Source organism: Acartia tonsa, chromosome 1 (assembly GCF_053477335.1).
Source record: "Acartia tonsa isolate MP-2025a chromosome 1, ASM5347733v1, whole genome shotgun sequence".
Classification (NCBI taxonomy): domain Eukaryota; kingdom Metazoa; phylum Arthropoda; class Copepoda; order Calanoida; family Acartiidae; genus Acartia; species Acartia tonsa.
In genome coordinates this window covers 49005198-49019673 of record NC_137260.1, presented here as the reverse complement: position 1 = coordinate 49019673, position 14476 = coordinate 49005198, and the positions used below count along the sequence as shown (strand labels likewise).

Sequence of the window (14476 nt, the reverse complement as noted above, 5' to 3'; positions counted from 1 at the left end):
ATAACAATTAATATATATAATATTTTATATCTTTTATTAGAATAAAGAAATAATATCTTTATAGCATTAAGTATTATATTTGTTATTGGCCAAAATATACATAATACTTTATTAACTCAAGCTAATTTTGCTTGATAATTATTTAGTTTAATATTCAACTATTTTTCTAGTCGCTTCTCATATGCCCAATATACTTTTATTTTTATGAAAAATTTAGATAGTAGTTTACTTATAGAGTTTGTATGGAAATTGTTTAAGATATAATATAAAAGTGTAAGCTGAGCTCTGGTCTTTTATAGCTTCCATTATACTTACAAATTGAAGCTGTTATGATAAAGATCTTGCCCAGTCTCGCCCTCACCCAGTCGGGAGGGGGGGGGGGTTATATGCCCCACCCTCCCCCCATCCCTCCCTTGCCAACTGGAGGAAAATGGGAGCTCATTTGTTTTATAATGTGTCTTGGAGACACACAATATTAAACATTAATCCAGGGGCTACCATCTTAGATACCCTTTCTCTCTTACCATTTAAATAATCCACTATGACAAAATTCAAACATTAACAGGGATCTTAAGGGATAAGACAATGAAATTGATCTGCATTCCCAATGATAATTAACAAGATTACCCCTTCTGTAGAAATAATTATGGGTGAAAATGTGTTGACACTACTAGTTTTGAACTAGCCAAAGTTCAGTAAAAGTACCCACAGTCTTTGAACGAGTAAGATAAAACGCTTAACTAAAATCACTGATTATATACAGAATAAAACTATTATGAAATTTACTTTTATTTAAATTCTTTGATATTTTCAACTCCCACGAAGTACCAAACCAATTTTATAAATTTAAAAAGATTAACTTTAACTGATAAACTCGGGCATATCTTGATATCTTTAAATAGAGAAACAAGAACATACAAATTTTAAGTAAATGAAAAACGAGGAGGATAGCTGTATAAATTAAACTGCATTTTATATTAAGAATTGAATAATTAATTCTTTGGTATTTAATCTATCCTAAACCCTAGGTTATATTTTTTATTTTTTATTAATTTATAACAAAAATGATTTCTCAAAGAAATAGAATCGGCTTTTTAAGTAGGGCCACACAACAAAGTTTTTTCCTCATATTTTATGTTACAATGGGTTCTAAAAGTTTAAAAACAATCGTAAGACCTTGTACGATTTTTTAACAACCTTAAATTAATATTGATATTTTTTCCCCCACATTAGATTCTTTAATTATATTTCCTTTTATTTTTTTAAAGAACCTATCAATTCTAAGGAAAGAAATTATAAAGAATGTTTAATCCATTTTTATTTTTTTTTCAAGCATTCTGTAAATATAATTTTACACACATGTAAATATTCAGAGGCCATAAAATTTGTTTCATGAATACACAAAGTACGCCAAAGAATATTCTTACAGAATAAAACGTACTAATTGAAAATGTATTGAAGAAATCTTAGTATTTGTTTTTATTTTGATTATTGACTTAGTGGGGATTGCAGTTTCGTCAATGAATTTTTAAGATAGGATGACTGTTGTTGAATCTTTATCTCTATGCCTCAAATAGCTGCAGTGTACAGAGGCTGCAGCTGAAAATTGTGTAAATTTTTTCCATACAACTGCTGATTTTTTTTTAAGTACGAGCATTTTTGTGTAAAATTTTTTCAAATTTTAAAAAGTTATGAAAACTTTTTTATCCAACCATTTTAAGTCTTAATATGTTTTTTTTTTATCAAACCGTTTTAATCTACCTGACTATTAATCTATAGTGATTTATTGAGTACGCACACCAGCAAATTTTAATATGCAAATTCAATCACATCCAATATAAATATAAACTCAATATTAAAATTGACAAATATTGGTTCAAAACAAGGATGAATTTATTCAGGTGTAGTGTTTCAATTAAATTAACCTATTTGGTTTTTGATCAGTGTAATTTAATTTGAATACTTCGTAATAAACATTCTAGAAACTTAGGCTCGGCAGCAGCAAAATTAGTGGATTACAAAACCCAGTCACTGTTAGCTATTCTATAAAGTAGTAAGTTTTTTTCTGAAGCTCTGAACCAATTGAGTTTTTTTTAGAGAAGCTTCACATAGGTCCCAGGGTGGTTTTAGGCTATTTTTCAATCTTCGCAAACAGAGCACCTATGTTCTATGTGTGTAGCTACTAGTTTATGTATATAATAATATATGTATTATAACCAATAAACCAATTTAAGTACAGAAGGATTCAATATTCTAAAATTTAAAAAGCTGAAACGCAAGTGTTATTGACATATGCCACATCCACAAAAGTCTCTCGCACTTGAAGTCATTTTCAGGAATAAGGCAATCTAAACAAAATGATCTGTCATTAATATATAAGTTAAAGAAAAATTTAGTATATAATTATTGAAATTGAGATGAAAATAAATCTAAAAGTATCTTTGATACCAATGTTTTAATTTCTAAAAGTTAATGCTTCAAATCATCTCTTAATAAGACCCTTTTTAAAAGCGAATAACAGAAAGGCTTTTTAGGCATTATCACAGAAATGCTACCTTTTCCAATCATCTAGATGTATAATTAAGTCATAAAGCGCAATTTTGTCCTCGAACAGAATCATGCTTAGAGATTTGCTTTTGTGGATATTTTCATACTTGTTAATTTTATAAAAATCTCAAATAAATTTGCGGAAGAGCTATCCGTTACAGATTATGCTATTGACGGTTGGTTCATAATTATAATAAAGCTTTGCTCTTCTACAAATCTGCATTCTATATGTATGATATGATATGCATGGTAATCCAACCAATGAATAAAGATTTAGAGAAAAAAACCTTTGAAGTCAAAAGAAATTTTGCTGAAGTCGCAGTTTAATCTCTGATCTGTAACAATATACGACAGGTGCTGGTCATACAGCAGCTAGAAAAAATGTTTGGATCAAGGAAAGAAAACGTAGTAGCGGGTTTCGTCGTATTTTCACAATAACCTTTGATAGGTTATTTTAGGTTAGGTTAGGTAAATTTTAATGATTGCCCTGCAGGGTTAGGAAATTGGCCCCGCAGGGGCTAGAAATAGGAGAAAAGCTACTGTGAAAATACGACGAATCCCGCTACTTCGTTTTCTTTCCATAATCCAAATTTTTAAATGGTAAATGTTCTTAGTTTAATTTGATTTAAACATAAATCTAAAAGCTTTGTGTTAATTTTAATAGTTTTGTATTATGAAAAATGTTTAGTATTTATAAGCAAAGGAACATAATTATGTTCATTATTCAAGGAATCTTATTAGAGTTTTTTTTAGGCAATAATGACAAAAATGCAGCAAATTTAAACATAAAGATTGTCCCATTGCTAAGTACCTTATACTAAAAAACTTGCCTATTCATCTAAAAATTTATGGAAAAGTTGAAGTTAAATTTTGATCAGAATGTGTAGTTTTACATATATGTGAAGCGTATCAGGGAGGGAGGGGACACTGGGCTGTTTATTACGCTAGTGATAGTTTAAAATAAAGATTCTTATTCTTTAGGAACTTTGGTTGAATTTTGATAGGTTGGTTAATTATGATTGAGTGTCCAAACGTTTCAACCACTAATTGAAATCTACAGAAGGGGTAATTTTGGATATCGGCCAATGTCTTATCCCTACATATCCATGGGTTTTACATATATGTGAAACGAATGCAAAACTTTTCTGTTTCTATGCATTCTAACATATTCTACATTATTTATGTAACTGATATTTTTAGTTTTATGTAAACCTTCAATATTGTAAGTAGCGTTGCTACTTTATGTCTATGTTTGTATGTCCTATGTATTTAGCAGTTAAGACTTGGTATTTGAATTAAATAATATCTTGTAATGTTTCTTATTTCTCTTGTTGCTAAATAATATTTTAACAACCAGAAAATTTCTCATTTCAGTAGCGGAAATTAACAATGGTACCACCTTCCTTTCTTTACTTCTCACTTATACTCTCTATTTTTTTTTCTCTCTATCTTTCTCTCTATCTTTCTCTCTCTCTCTCTCTCTCTCTCTCTCTCTCTCTCTCTCTCTCTCTCTCTCTCTATTTCTCTCTCTTTCTCTCTCTCTCTCTCTATCTCTATCTCTCTCTCTGTCTATCTCTATCTCTCTCTCTCTCTCTCTCTCTCTCTCTCTCTCTCTCTCTCTCTCTTTCTCGCTCTCTCTCTATCTATCTCTCTATCTCTTTTTCTTTATATCTCTCATTTAAATGCTAAAATTTGAATTTGAGCTTTACAGGTGATGAAATGGTAGCAGTTGCTCACAAACTGGTTTCAGAGATTTTTAAAACAATAAAATTACAGTAAATCTTCACTGTTCTAAATAAACAACTTAGTTTAGAACGTCACAAAAATAAAAAAATTAATAAAAAAGTCAAAATATTAAATGCATTAATTTTTTAAAAAACTTTTATCACAAAACAAATAAAACAAAATAGATTTTAAATTATTTACAAAATCGTTTTAAAACACGTTCTAAATTAACTCTAGTATCATCTGTAAAGGCTAAGTCCCCTCTCAGAGCCCTTTCATTGTTTGTTAAACTCGTGCCCATTGTTAAATTAAACAGGTTATAGGGTGGAGAGAGAGCCCCTCCCCCATTACAATTTACATTGTGTTCTATATTTCTCAGGTACACTAATTTCTTTAAGATAAAAAAAATTCAATCTATTATATAATATAATGTTTTTGTTGTCGAAGGCCAAAGCTCCCGGAATATTCTGGTTTAAATTGGTTGTACTTTTCAGGGAGGATTTAAAACTAGTGGCTGAAGGCAAAGCAAAGCACCTAGTTTTTCTACTTAAGTTAACTTACTATTAAGTGAAAAAAATTAGCAATTAAAATGGACGATCTTAAAAATTCAAATACATTTTTATATGCTCTTGCCCCAATAAATTTTTCTTTTCTATTGCTGGTTCTGCAAGAATGCATCCTTGTCTAATATCCGTTCATTCTGAGTTTCTTGAACTACTTGTTAAAGCCTGGTGTAAAATATTAATGGACTTGGGAGAAGGGGGTCATCTTTAAATTCACATTGGGTCGATTAATAACTTTAACAAGGATGACAACATCCATAAGTAGAAAAATCAAAACAGATCATTAATAAAAGATTTTGATTTTAATATATAAATGTCTAATGTCTTTTGTAGCTTGACCGACAGACTGACGGACAAATTAAGTTGCTTACTCTGTAATTTAAAACCTGTTTCAACCCAAAGTGAATTTAAACACCTAAAAGGTGTAAAAACGGTTGTAAATTGGCGAGCATTAATTACAAGGTGCAGGACTTGGGTTTGAATGAGATCAAACGTGCTACTACTATTATAATAGTTCAAAACAGAAATAAGAAAAGATAAAAGCTGTAAAAAAAAAGATATAAATTTTTTATTATAGAGATAGAAAATTACCTAATTAAAATATAATGGGTTATTTAAAAAAAAACTTCTATTTATCATATATTTTCACTTCACTATTTTCATAACCCATTTTTATCTACAACAATAAAAATCCCAAGAAGAACTTTATCCTACCTTTACAATAAACAAATATTGGATATGTGATTAAATTTGAAATTAATGAAGTGCCCCTGATGACAACTTTAGAGCAAACCACTTAAAACTTTAGAAGTGGTCTTAGGATTAAATTTGAAGATACTATGTGCAATAAGTCTTTAATTAAAGTGTACATGGCTAAAGTTTACTACAAACTAAGAACCTTATAGACATATGTTCTTGCTTTCAATTTTAGCATTGGCCCTTTGAATGTTTTTCGTTCTTGTTGCAAAAATATACAATTTAAAGATAAGCTTTTACATTGAAATGCAAAAATCAATTTATGCAAATGATTTTTATTTGTGCATCTATATCATAAAGGGATACTGTACCGGTTTGTTCATATTCGACACTGGCTTGACTGAGCAGAGTTTATATTGTACCATTGCGGCGTTTTTCGCGACTGTAATATAACATGTAGCGCATTCGATCGACGACTGGAAGGCGATAGGTTCGAATCTCAGACCATCATCGCGGCATAACTAAACACGTTTGAAATGATTCCTAGCAGATGCACGACATTACTATATTGAGTAATGAGAATGCCTTGGCCAAAAACAGGGGTAAATCATTAGATAATTAGACCTTATCTCTAAAAGCAAAGAAATATGTGTCTATAAAAGAAGAATTGAAATTTTTAGGGGGGGTGCGGGGATTTTTTCTTTCATTAATCTATCCCTTTATTCTGTTTTGATATCTGTATGTGTATATTTAAGTTTTGCAATGTTTAAATAATGTTCATTTTTTATATCTATTTGATATACACTTATAATGTGCATTCTATTTCATAAACCACATACCACTTAGATTGGCTTAGACAGATTAAAGTGTACAAAATTACGTGAAACATATACTCACGTTTACTTGAAGAAATTGTATAAATTTGCCTTAATTTTTAATTGTCATATAAATAAGTTTAAAAAAGAAAATAAAATCATTGTATTAGTTATTTATCTCATCGTATTAAAGCAACTTTTTCGCGGATATTAGAATGAAAACCAGTTTTGTTAGACCTGAGTGGCCGAAGGCCCAGGCCAACAAAACTATTATTAAATATTTTATTTTAGTATTCGTAAAAAATAACTGTAATACTATGCTATACATGATTTTTCAGTAGAACCGGATCTAATCCAGTGGTTATTAATCAGTTTCGAAGCCATACTGAAAAATAATTAAACTTTTAAAAATCTAATAATATTTGATCTATGGTTGAACTCTCATAATTTAGTTTGTATCTTAGTTATGGCTGCATTTTTTCTACCCAATTCTCCACCACCATATCTGCTAATTTAATTTTTAGAAATCTCCCATAACTCTTTCTTTTTCAAGTAGAAGGGAGATGTAGCACTAGATTTTTAACTTAAGTTTTAATATGATTTAATTTTTGATTTTTAACTGCCATTAGAAGATTCTGAAGTTTTAGAACCAAAATTACCCTTTCCAAGAAAACTTCATCTAAAAATTATCATGTTTAGCACTCAAATAATTATTATAAAATTTAAGTTTGTACACCCTTATTCCTGCTGCAGTGAGAAGGGAATGAAAAATGTAATTAATTAAAATTAATTAAACCAAATCTTTCCAAGTCTGTCTCAATGAACATTGCAAAAGAAAGTGCTAAGAAATCTTTTTTCCAGTACCTCAGCTACAATAAGAAGTTGACAATACAGTGTTTTGATATTTATAAAAATGTATTGCTAAAATTTAATAACCTCCAACGTTTATGTCACATTTCATGATTTATTTATACTTAAATCAAATTGCTAAATTTTAACTGAACCAACCAAGACCCAGGAAAAATAAAGTGTATTACAAATTTTTGTATCCGATTAAAAAATATTAAATATGTAAACACACATAAAGTCAACTTTTGTTTAAGAAGTTTAAACAAACTTCAGAACAAAACTTTGTGCAGATTTCAAAGGAATTTGGTTTAGGCTTCTTCTTACTAAAACAGTATGGAGATGAATAGTTTTTAAGGCCTTTATTACACTATTATTATTTTTTAAATTCTTATTATCTTTTTGACTTTCTTTCTCTTCAAAGCTTCTGTATCTTTTTCTTTTCTGTCTTTGTTTAAACCTATTTGATATAATATAAGCCGATATTTTTTGTATGATATTAATGAGAACGATGTTAATTAAGGTTCTTCTTCTAAAATAATAATCAAATACAGAGCAAGATGGTTAACGTCAAGGGAAAACTGTTCTTTGAGCTGCCCAGTGGAAATAATGTAAATCATAAATATATATGTAATATACAAGTTATATTAGGTAAAATAAGGTTATTGTGTCCAAATGTATTGTTATTTAAATGGATATAGAATACGTTGAATTTGTGACAGGTTTTTTTCAGGTTGTTAAAATAGTTCTTAGATATGGGTCAAGGGAAGGGATGGGGTAAAAACATAAGAGGGGGAAAGCCAGCTGAGAGAAACATTTTATCTGGGTATGCTATTATCTCTCTGCACAATATCCATGTATTCTATATCAATTGTTATGTATCATTTAAGATGATTTCATTAAACCTTTTTTCTCAGGTAAGAAATGGAAGAGTCTGACCCCAAGTGAACGAGCCCCTTGTGTTCAAGAAGCTGAAAGACTAAGGCTAAAACATATGCAGGTATGTACAGTGCACTCCAAAACAAAATAAAATGGCAAGAATTTTAAACAATTGTTTGTATGTCCCATTAATTCTTATTCATAGAGTAGTATTGCTTTTTGCAGATAATAAAGTAAAAGATGAAAAATAGGAGGGAAATCTTAAAGATCTCAATTAAAAGTTTTAAAAATTTGATCGAAAAGAAATGGATCTAAAACTTTTTTCATTTTTACTAAAAAATCTAATAAAATCTGCATTCGTGGCAGGAATTTCTATATTTCTTAAGTTCATAGTTGTTTTACCCGGAGAGAGAAGGGACAATGGGCTGTTTAATACGCTAATCCCCACTAGTGTTTTCTTATTCGCTTAACAACTATGGGGACTTTTACTGAATTTTGATTGGTTGGTTTATTAAGTTGAGTTTTCAAACATTTCAACCACTAATTTCTGCTAATTTCAATCTACAGAAGGGGTAATTTTATGTGTAATCTTTTATCATTTGTGATGTACATCAATTTATCGCCCATTGTCTTATCTCTTTTGATCCTTGTTCTATACCCATAACCAGTTTGTAAGTTGTATTGGTCTGTAAAGAGTCTGGTCTAATTGAGACAGATCTGTAGCTATTGGAACGGAAATATCTATCAATTTTGTGAAAGAAATATAAATATATTCTGTAAGCTTCATCTCTCTACGATTCTTTTTAATATTCTTCCGGGAAAAGCTAGAAGGAATTAAATCAGAGAATTTACAATTTGCTTCGTTTGGTTTATTGCGAATAAACCCCTCGAAAAGTAAGGAGAAAATCAACAATTGACGTTATGAGAAGATCAGCAAAATTTCAAATTTTACTGCCTTTAATGAGGGAGGGAGGGAGGGGACATTGGACTATAAATTACACTGGTACCCAAATATTCGTTGGGTACTTTTATTGAATTTTGATTTGTAGGTTCAAAACCATCATTGTTTTAACCATTCTATTGGGTAATTATATTTATCATCATTGGAGATGTAAATAAGTTTTTCGTTCATTGTCTTATTTCTTAAGATCTACCATTCTGTATGATTTTTGTTAATGAAACCTTCCTCAGTTATATAAAATGTAAAGTAGCTTATTTTTTGTCATTCTCTGTTTACCAGGATATATCTAACAATAAATTTTCAAGCTTTATTTAGTAATCTTACTGGAGGGTACATTGTTACAAAAAAGTGGGCTATTTTAACCACAAAAGATATTTCTACTTAAATTCTCCATATATTCCATATTGTCTAAGCTTCCTCCCCTCTCAATTTTCTTGGCCTTAACCATATTATCAGGGATAAGTCAATGGACTTTTAAATTGGATTTTCTTCACTAAAATTTTGTTAATTTGGTTAAAAAGAAGTTTTAAATGGAACTATGAATTATTAAAAAGAGCAAAATTAAAAATATAAATAACTTTCAAGTAAGAGGGCTCTCAAACGTCCCAGCTTTGAATTGGATATCAAAATGAGATATCTAGAAAAGATCAATGCTAGTGCTATTAACCTACCCTTTAATCCTTGGATAAAGTTTTCGATATATCTCTATTTTAGTTATACAATATCTGTATGTGATCTTAATCTAAAACATTGAACATTTTACTCACGTTTACTTAAACAACTTTGATTTACAATTTTCTAACCATTTTTCCTACAAAAAAATAACATTTTCGTTGCATTCTTTTTGACGTTTTAATTATTTATTGTCCAATCAGAATTATTTTTATCTTGCAGCTATGAATATTTATGTACTTGTTTAAAAAGCTTTGTCTAAAGACAAATGGATAAAGCTTGATCAGTTGTGTGAACAAAAATACCTTAAAGTCATGGTTGCCGAATTTTTTTTAATCATAGCTTAGAAAAAATCAAAAGAAATTTTATTAGATTTTCTCGAATAATCGAATTATTGTTTTGAAAGTTTCATTTTTTTTCTTTATAAGATTTTTAAAATAAAAATAAATATTTATTGTAATGTTTTGGCAACCCAGGACCCAAAGGAAAGTAGACAGGCTTTGGAGACCAATATGGATTGAAAAATGTACCTAGATATCTATCTATATTCTCAGATCAAAGATATTACTGTCGTATGTTCAACATATTTATTATGGTATACTTAGCTTACATAAAGTTTGTATTTTTTGTGGGTTTATTTTAATGTTTGTCCGATTGATTAAATACCAAATATCAGGGAGATTAATTAATGTTAGTGATTGTAACGTTTGAACACTCAAGTTAATTAATAAAAAAACGTTATTATAAAACTTTTGGGACTAGTGTAATAAACAGCCCATTGTCCCCCCTCTCTTTCTGACAAAATATAGGTAGTTCCTTTAAAAAAGACGTATTCCTCATTTATAAAATTTTTATAATAGACTTTTTTTAGCTTTATTTAGACAAAATGTAATGTTACATAATATAAACTTTCTGTAATTGTTAATAAAGAGGACATTTGTAATAGAATGTCTAAAATAACTATTATTGTCAGTTGAAAAAATCCGAGGAAGGTCTTACATCAGGTGCCACATCCCTGTATTAAGAAAACAAAAAGCCCATCCTATTATTTAAAGTAATAAGCTTTTTTGTTTGTAGCGAAGGATCTCCTTTGGTTCTCCTTTACATTGAATCTTCTTATAGGTCCAGGGAAGGTTTTTTACTATTTAGGGGGAGGGTATCTCGATTCTCCAACCTTACAAATGTAATGACCCTCCACCAAACAATTAAAAAACAAACAAATTAAAATTGGAGAGAGGGCTGGTCGATTTTCCCCCTCCAACTTTAAGTGCCCCTAGAGGCTTCTAGTGGGTGTATTCGCTATTGTCCCTTATGGTAACAAGTAAATAAACAAAGCAGTGTTGTTGTTTATAATAAGGCCATAAACCCGGGGTACTAAAGTTATGTTAGATCAGTTTACACACTAGATAACATTTAGGATGTTCTTGGCTTTCAACAAATAAAGTTTTAAACACCATATATTGGATATTAGACAGGAGAAATAGCCCTTGAAGAAAATAAGTTTTACTATGAAATGCTTAGAAATGAATTAAAGATTTCGTTGATATTGTAGTCTTTATTTTCTACTAAAGCTTCTTTTACAAGTTTACATACTCAATTTTTTAAACAAAGCTAAAACTATTTAGACGCATAATTGAAACCAAAATATTAAAAGTTCCTTTTTTGGATGGACTTTTAGCACAGATTTGAGATTGGCTTTCTTCTACGCACACCCTTAACTTCTTGGTGGTTTTTTGGTTGTTTAACATGACATACATTCGTTTTACTTTCTTGGTTTCATATTTTTATTTTATGGGGACATAAACTTTGTAGCAACTTTTTTAATGGCTTAATTTCAGCTTCTGGGCTTTACTTGGCGGATTTTTAGATAAAAGAATAGAAACTCATTTACATCAACTAAAGAACGATTTTCTTCAAAAGTAGCGGGGCTAGAGTGTATTTTATTTTACCAAGAAACTTATTTCTAAATGTTATGTGATTTAATAATTTAGATAATAAAGTTAGGTTTAAATTCAAGAGTTTTAATAGCTTTGAAATATTATATAGAAATAAAATCTTTTATTCAGTATATGCTTTGATTTTATTGTTCTACAGTATTTCATGCTTTTTGTTGAAATAACTTTTTATTAGCGCAGCTACTATTTATCAAGTGTATGCCTATACGTTCGTCTATTTAAGTGTGTTAATAAAATAGAGATTTGCTGCTACGTGAGATTGATTTCTTAATTTTTGCATGTAGTTTCTTACAATCATGAAATCTTTGATTTCTTTGCCCTTTAGCCGATTTGTATGTTTCTTTATATTCGAAAAATGTATGTGTATATTTGTCAAAATACACGTATATGATTGATTATCGTTGCATGTTTTGTATTTAAAAGTATGCGGCGCAACTTATGTACATTATTGTTCTTTTTCTAAAGATTAAATATACAATGTGATCAAATTGATTTAGGATTAGAATGATTAAGTGATCACCATATTATATTTGGATAGTTTTTGCGCATGAGTTACAATTTTTAATGTCATCTCACATTTATCATGAACTTCTGATCGCTCAGATTAACTTCCAAAATTGTACAGCAGATGTCCTGAACAGTTTTTATGGTATTTTTCTTTGTAATTTCTAAAGAAAATCAATAACACACAGTTTTTTTATGCTTATATGTTTTTTATATGTGATACTGCTAATTATGTTCATATTTGAGGATGCCTCCCCAGCATCTAGGGATTCTGTATTCGAAGGGGTTTGGAAGAGCATAAAAATAGCCTAAAACCATCGAAAAACTTAAATATGAAACAAAAATAGCCTAATTCCATCTTAAAACCGGTGTAAATCTTCCCTTAAATAAATAACTCAATCGGTTTAGTAGTTAAGCTACGGAGAAAAAACCTTACTACTTTATATCATAAGATGATTGATTTAAATGTAAATATTACAGATGTACAAAACTTTGAAAAAAGTCTTGTTGGTAAATTTTTATCTTTCTTTCTTTTCATCTTTGACCCTCCAACCTTTTTTTAGTGTTCCTTCGTTAATTATAAAAAAATAATAACATAGCACAAAATAAAGCATTTCTTATACCTTTTTAATTTTTGAAATAAAGTTGAATTATTGCAGTTGAATAGAAAAGTAAAAAATACTTTAAAATGAAAACACCTTTTCCTCAAATTTCTTCGCATTTTAAGTGTGTGATTTTTCAATTTCAGTGTATGTGTGTGTATGTGTGTGTGTGTGTGTGTGTGTGTGTGTGTGTGTGTGTGTGAGTTTATGTTATAGACTAGCAAAAAACCTTTCTCACCAAATTGTGTGTGTGTGTGAGTGTGTGTGTGCAGGTTAAAGTGGTGTGATTTATTGTCTATGAATTTTCGGTTTTGTTTTTGTGTGTATAGATATCAAAGCATCACTGCTTAGCATCTCTTTAAAAAAAAACAAGGATTGCTTATCTGTCTGTCTGCTTGAAGTAAAATAGTTTATCAAAAAATTTCTCACACTTTATTGAAAAAGTTAACTTTTGATGTTAAATATTTGATGTTATCTGTATCTCTAGAGGCACTTGTATTATCAAGTTTTTAAAACCATTTACATTAAAACCAATGAAAATAACCAATAAATTTTAAGTAGAATGTTTGATTTGGGGTTTTCAGGATTTTCTTCTCATTATATTTTTTGGTATCTGCGATTTTAAATTGTTTAATTAAATTTGTAGCAGCACCCCTTGTAGTATATGGGAGCTGTCAATCCGTGGGCTTCTATTAGATACTATCAAATCCTTTGTCACCGCTTTTGGAGACATTGGAGGGAGGGGGAGAGAGAGAAGACCGGGTTAAGAATGTTAAATGGTTTTAGCTGAGAGGTGTGGGTTTCACAAAGCAATATTTTTCAACAAAAAAAAGCTTCTTCAAAGAATGATTTGCCAACAATCTTCTGCTTCCAAAACAATAAACCAATTGTGATAATGTTATCTATGTCAAAAAAATGTATAGCTAAATAATCAAAAAATTATTTTGCAACTTTTTGCGCAGGTCAAGAATTGGTAGATACCAAAAAGGCGCCGACAAAATTTAAAACACACACCAACAAAAAAGTCCACAGTAAATGCTAAAGAAAGCTTTGTCAGGTTTCAAATTTGATTTTCTAATGATATTATTAGGAAAGATAGAATCTATGCAAATTAAAACTGGTGTGTACACTGTACATTATATATTTCTTAGTTATCATAGCTTTCTATTATGAAGTTAATGATTCTAAAAATCAAATAAACTTTATTTTTTTTTGGTAAAGGAAAATAATGGAGGTTTTACAAACTTTTGCTTTTGGGGAAATCTTAACGAATTCTAAGAATAATGGAAAAAAAGGAAAGGAATTTTTTTTATCTTTTAGTAAAGTTTTTGAGAAAAATTCAGTTATCAAACCCGGGTCATGAAAAATGAAATAAACATAAAATCCAAATCTATCTAAAACTAGTAAAACTGTCAAACCCAAGTTTTTTTAAGCCATTAAAGCTAAAGAAATGTTCTTTAGGGGTATTGTATCTATTCTATTATGGATTTCGACATTATTATTATCATTAAGTCTATGTCTATCTGTGAGTCTGTTTGTCTATATCTAAGAATCTCATTTACCGCTTAACCGATATGGTTCTCTTTTACAATGTAGCTTCTTATAGGTCCAGGGAAGGTTTACAACTATTTTAATGGAGGGTACCACCATTATCTTAATTTAAATCACCCATTTAAAACATGATTTTCTCCAAAAATGGCCTCTAGGGGCG

At 29.5% G+C, this 14476-nt stretch overlaps 1 protein-coding gene across 1 annotated transcript in view; it reads left to right on the top strand.

Moving 5' to 3' along the window:
- The window catches only part of LOC145322673 (uncharacterized), a 45774-nt gene that overhangs the window by 17222 nt on the left and 14076 nt on the right, over positions 1-14476 (top strand). Inside the window, exon 2 of the mRNA XM_080164870.1 lies at positions 8110-8192. Coding sequence (XP_080020996.1) covers positions 8110-8192 — 83 coding nt within the window. The remainder of the gene's footprint in view (positions 1-8109; positions 8193-14476) is intronic.